This window comes from Garra rufa, chromosome 9 (genome assembly GCF_049309525.1).
Source record: "Garra rufa chromosome 9, GarRuf1.0, whole genome shotgun sequence".
Classification (NCBI taxonomy): Eukaryota; Metazoa; Chordata; class Actinopteri; order Cypriniformes; family Cyprinidae; genus Garra; species Garra rufa.
In genome coordinates, this window is record NC_133369.1 from 41,148,216 (window position 1) to 41,154,215 (window position 6,000).

The window sequence follows — 6,000 nt, forward strand, 5'->3', positions numbered from 1 at the left end:
TAATATAGGTAGTTAAAACCAGCTCCATGACATCATCCCACGAGAATCAGTGAGGTTTGATGTTAACACAGCACTTCATTTGGGAATTGCATACAGTACACATGAGTCGATCAGTGATTTGATTTGTTCATTATATAACATGATCAGTTTGCTTCAGGAGACAACTCACTGGAGTTGAGTAAATGATAACAGGATTTCTTTAAACTGGTTGACATTGGTTTAACCCTGACCTAGGTTTGAATGTGACCTTGAAGGGTTGTATCAGTCCAGAGGATTAAAGCAAGTCATCTCTTCATTAGCACAGCACCGAGAGCAGTGGTTTTTGCCTAGAGCAGATGTATTTATTCAGATGCAGGTGAATAATTATAGTCGTGAGGAGTGAGGGATTGTGGGGGTTTGAATACACCATCACTGTGGAGGTGAAATGGAGGAGGGGAACTGAGAGACTGACACTCACACTTATTGTGTACAGTGAAGGTTTTGAATTGGTTTTCCCCGTGTTGATAATCCAGATCATTTACCACATTGATATTTTAGTGGTTTTATGCTAAATTTCATACATGCTTGGTTGCTCTGGGTTATATTTTCTCAATTCTTCTCAATTTGTCTAAATTATGTCAAACTACATTAAAAGGAAGACTATTCTAGCTGATATGTTGTTTAATCTGATGTAAGAGTTTAGTGCATGAACCCAGACAGATAATACATGGATTCATTCTGCATGGCCCCTTTTGAAGTCTGTTATTGTTGTACAGAATGGAGGTCTTTTGTTATCTTTATGTACAAAGCCCCCCTTTTGCCTTGTGCACAGCTGCTACCCAAAATCCTCCCCTCCTTTGCAACACCCGTAATCTGGAGTCTGAGCATCAGGGGATCGAGGCATTAGAAAGATTATTACACAGTCTGTCACACACAACACATGCACACTATCTCACACAAACGCTCATAATAGAAATAGAACCATATTTAATGTTAAAGTTAATGATTATACAGTTTACAAAGGCTTGTTTTATTAAAAAATATGGTTTAACAGCCAAACCATTTATATAGCCCTGTATACAATACATATTGTTTGAAAGCAGCTACATATATTAATAAACTAGATAAATAAGAGTGTTATTGTTGTTAAATAAATCAGTTATAAAAAGGGTTTCAATTCATCTATAAGCAGCTTTACAAAAGTTAATGGTGTCATTGTTTAGTCTAATTTAAAGTACAGTAACATTATAAAAGAATATTCTGATTTTTCTTTTCAAATCCAGCTAAGAAAGAAAAATGTGACTGGCAAGAAACCCCAACTCCATCAGGTGACAGTAATGAAGAAAAAAAGAAACCACGCTCAGTAAAGGGCCAGTTCTCTGGCCAGTGGTTGTAGTTATAGCTAACCAGGCAGATATATCATCCAGGCTGATTAATCAGCCAATATTAGGCCACTTATAAGATTATCAGCATGATAACAGCCAATAAACGTCCACTGATTAAGACTGATTTAGAAAAGTGCTACGTCCTTCTTTTGTCTGCGCCACAGTCTACTGACAGTCTTAGCAATGGATAATGAATATTTCACTGTTTTTGAACCCTTTGAGTAAATATTGTATGAAATAAGTCAAATGACATTTATTTCTCATAGTGTTTTAAATTATTAACCAAGTATGTAGCTCAAACAAATGAGCATGCTGCAATAGAGAGGTGATGGGATTCCCAGAGAATGCAGGTAGTAAATGTACACCTTGAATGCAATGTAAGTCATTTTGGATAAAAGTCAAATGCATAAATTTAAGTTGCTTTTATTATAGCTGTTATTATTATTTATACAAAAAAACCCTCTTTTGTTGATGAGTGCTTTTTATTAGAAATTTGGGAAGTTGGTTAACGCATGATGATTTCCCAAACGCAAGTTTCACTCAAACTTGCAGCGCAATTTGGTAATCATAATAAGCCATATCACAGTTGTGGTTCTTTTGATTAATCATGCACCCTAAATGTCTGGCCAACTGAGATCCTGGTATTGAGATAAAGGTTAGGATCATGATTTTTCTAAAAATGTATTTATTTATTTTTTGACAGTACTACAGCACACTGTGAGTGTACACTCTTAAAAATAAAGGTGCTTCACGATGCCATAGAAGAACCTTTTTTTTTTTGTCTAAATGGTTCCTCAAAGAACCTTTAACATCTGAAGAACCTTTCTGTTTCACAAAAGGTTCTTTGTGGCGAAAGAAGTTTCTTCAGATTATAAAAAAGTAAGAAAGAGATGCATGTTTAAAGAACCTTTGACTGAATGGTTATTTGTGGAACCAATGGTTTTTCTATGGCAATGTTGTGATGAACCTTTTAAAGGACCTTTTATGTTGAAGAGTGTATACGGTAGAGATCGAAATTAGAGAACAACGTACAAGTTATTAAATTTCAAGAGCATCGCTTAGTCCTATTTGAAGTTATCCTTACAGGAGTAGAAAGACATTTTTTAAAGCATATTTTTACAAATGTCTAATCAAAATTAGAGAACGCTTACAGAAAGACATGTCCACAAGTCTTTCACCTGAAGTTCAAGTCAAGTCTGAAGTCTAGGCTGGAGTCTGAAGTCTGACGGTGCGTTCACACTGGCACGTTGCGAGCGGGGCGAAGCGAGCGTTTTCAATTCATTCATGTGGAAGTTGAGCGTAAACGGTCGCGTGGTGCATTTTGGGATTGGAAGCGTTGCGGAGAAAGCGTTGAGAGCGGCTGAGAGCGTCAAAAGGTTGGGCATTCCTCAACTTTATGCAAATTTCGAGCGCAAAACGCCGGCGACAACCAATCGCTGTGAGAAGTAGGCAAGGAAAGACTATGACGCGTGTTTCCGAAACTGGTGGATTAACTGAGCTGAAATCACATATTATTGAAAAAGTCACGCAAAAGTAAATGTACTTTGCATGTTGTTAGTATACGCTACAGTTTAGTTTGCGAACCGCCGTTAAAAGAAGACAATGGAACGTAAATAGGGTGTGAACATTATTTTTCAGAGGCGTGCTCTGCCCTAAATTTGACACACCCCAAAGCAGTGGCGTTGTAGCGTTGCAGCGTTGCCAGCGGCACTGAGCGCGGATTTGACGCTGTAGTGTGAACGCACCGTGAAGGTGCGTTCACACCGGACGCGAATGAAGCGGCAAGCGCGAGTGATTTACATGTTAAGTCAATGCAAAGACGCGAATAGCCATCCTGCTGCGCGAAACGCGCGAATGAGGCGGCGCCAATAGCGCGAATGAAGCAGCGCGCATTGAGCGTTTCAAGCGATTGCCGCGCCATTCGACGTGAATTTTACCGCGCGAATGGCGCGAGTAAACTCAAATGTTCTCAACTCAAACGCACCATGAGTCAAGTCTGGAGTCATTTCATTAATTGTTGCAAATAAATGCAGAAAAGTAAATAAGTGCAGAAATTCAGGAAAAAACTGCACTCTTGCTCAGTGTATAATGTTAAACTATATCATCTGTATCATATATTAATAGTACTTTTATTAGATGTTGCATCTGAAATAATGTTTTGAGATTATCAAAATGCTTATTTGAAGCATCAGTTTTGCATTAAGCCGCCATGTTTTGCGGAGTATGTGAACATACATCTTCAAATACTGTGATAAGAGGCCCATCTACATCAACAAGGAAATGCATGGTGCAGATATAGTAACAGCATTAAAGTAAATTCCAAGTTCTTTATTTATGATATCAGTAGTTGAGGATAAAAGACTCGAGCTGTGTTGAAAATATTTGAGTCCTTCTTGTTGGGTCAAGTCTGAAGTAATTTTAGTTCAAGTCTGGAGTCAGTACCTGGTGCTAATTTCTGAAATTATTTGTCAAACCCTATTTAACTGGCAGCGTTCCTCCAATTTTCACTGAGATTGCAAGATGGCGGGTTGCTCTAAAGTGAATAAAACCCTGTGACAGGACTTTGTCCAGATGAAGGCCAAAGGGATGACCCTTTCAGCCATTGCAAGAGAAGTTTGTCATTCCAAATCTGTACTTTCTCAAGTATTGCAGCTTTATCATGACACCATATCATTCAAGTCCCCCAGAAAGACTGGTCATCCGCGTAAGACAAATGCATGAGAAGATATGGTAATGCAGAGACTCTCAATGGGGAATTGGTTTTAGCACTAAAGTTGGAATTGCTAGCCAGTTCATGGCTGAACAGGGTAAGGATCTGTCTCTGGATGTTTAAGAGAAGATGGAGCAGCAGAAAGAATCAAAAGGCTCACACTTGCTCAGGAGCATGTTGTTTGGAGAGAAGAGAACTGATCCAAAGTTCACCTTAGTAATGACAGCAAGTTTAATTCATTTGGGTCTGATGGGAAACATTTTGTTAGGCGTCAAACTGAGGCCCAAGTGGGTAAAGAAGTCAGCGAAATGTGGAGGAGGAAGTGTCATGGTTTGGGGGATTTTTTTTTCAGCTATTTCAGGAGTTGGGCCTTTTGTACAGCTACATGGCAGAGTGAATGCAAATCTTTATCAGAACCTCCCAATTTATCAGAAGCAAACATCTCCCAATCAGCCTGGGGTTTTATGCAAGATAATGTCTCATCACATGGCAAAACAGGTAAAGCAGTATCTTGAAGCTAAGAACATTGCAATAATGAAATGGCCGGGCAAGAGTCCTGATCTAAACCCAACGGAAAATCCTTGCCAACAAAGTTATGGCTAAGAAACCTACTAGAGTTACCAAACTATGGGAGAAAGTGAAAGAAGAGTGGACCAAGATCACACCAGTGCAGTGTGAGAAACTAGTGGTTGCAGATGTGCTGAAGTAATTCAAAACAAGGACCTGACACTTCCTGCTAATTTCTGACAGCTATAACCCTCCAAAATGTCAGTTGTAATCTTCTTTTGTACTACAGTGGTTACTGTTCTCTAATTTTGATTACTGTGTTTTTCACAAAATAAAGGCTTTTGTTTGAATGCCTTTTGTTGAAATGATATTTTAGATGTTAGAAGAACATGCCTATTGCTAATATTGCTTGAAATTTAGAGCAGTGAATATCAACAATATTTCAGAAAAATTTACAAGGTTTAAAGATTGTTTTCTAATTTTGAGCTCCACTGTATGTCAGCACCACTTGGACCCAGAAATGGACATATCAGACATAATGACCGGTTACACAAAAAGAACTTGTAGCCACCTACTGATAGCCTGTCTGCAACGTGCAAACACAGACAAGCGAAGTGATGTAAACACTGAAAAGATCCAGTGTTGTTGGACTAAGTACCAATACTTGTAATGCAGTTTGGTAATGTAATTTGAGGACAGGAACTAACTGTTGTATAAAGCAAAACAGTGTTAACTACTGTTCTACTGTTTCAGTACTATGATTTTGTCTGAATATAGACTAAAATGGCTGCAAATTAGATTAATTCCTCATTCAAGTCAAGAGGGGGTCCAATAATATATTGATTTGACTGGAATCTTGTGGCTCAATCAATGAAGGTCAGATGGTTGTCTATATAGCTCTAATCGTCTAAATTCAGTCAATGAGTGCGACCTTGTCAACTGTCAATATCACTGACTGGCTACAGCCACTGATTTGTTATTTAAACAATGGTTTCTAGCTTTGTGTAAAGTCAGAAAGAAAGTGGCTTGTTTAACAAAATGTCATAGACCATATTTTCACATTTTTTTCTAAAATGATTATTGCATGAATTGGGAATAGAATCATTGTGAAAGGGCATAACAACTATATTCTTTATTTTATTTATTATTGTGTGTGTGTGTGAGTATTTAGGATTGATGTACACAGTTGTGTATGAAATTGGTCCTCATGATGATGACTTTGTGTCCTCAATTACCAAATGGCTTTAGAAACATATTAAAGTGTTATAAAAGGTTTCTGTTTAGGGTTTTCTGTTTAGGGTTGGGAGATAGAAACGGCAATGTGTGCGTGAATGTGATTATATACACTTGCTTGTCCAGTGAATCAGATACAGAGCTCAGAGACGTCGCCTGGAGCTGCTGTTGACCAGAACAAAGATA

General features: G+C 38.2%; 1 protein-coding gene across 1 annotated transcript in view; it reads left to right on the forward strand.

Annotated features, from left to right (window-relative positions):
- The window catches only part of arhgef2b (rho/rac guanine nucleotide exchange factor (GEF) 2b), a 53,662-nt gene that overhangs the window by 23,312 nt on the left and 24,350 nt on the right, over positions 1-6,000 (forward strand). The window contains exons 3-5 of the mRNA XM_073846970.1: positions 953-971; positions 2,699-2,713; positions 3,224-3,253. Coding sequence (XP_073703071.1) covers positions 953-971; positions 2,699-2,713; positions 3,224-3,253 — 64 coding nt within the window. The remainder of the gene's footprint in view (positions 1-952; positions 972-2,698; positions 2,714-3,223; positions 3,254-6,000) is intronic.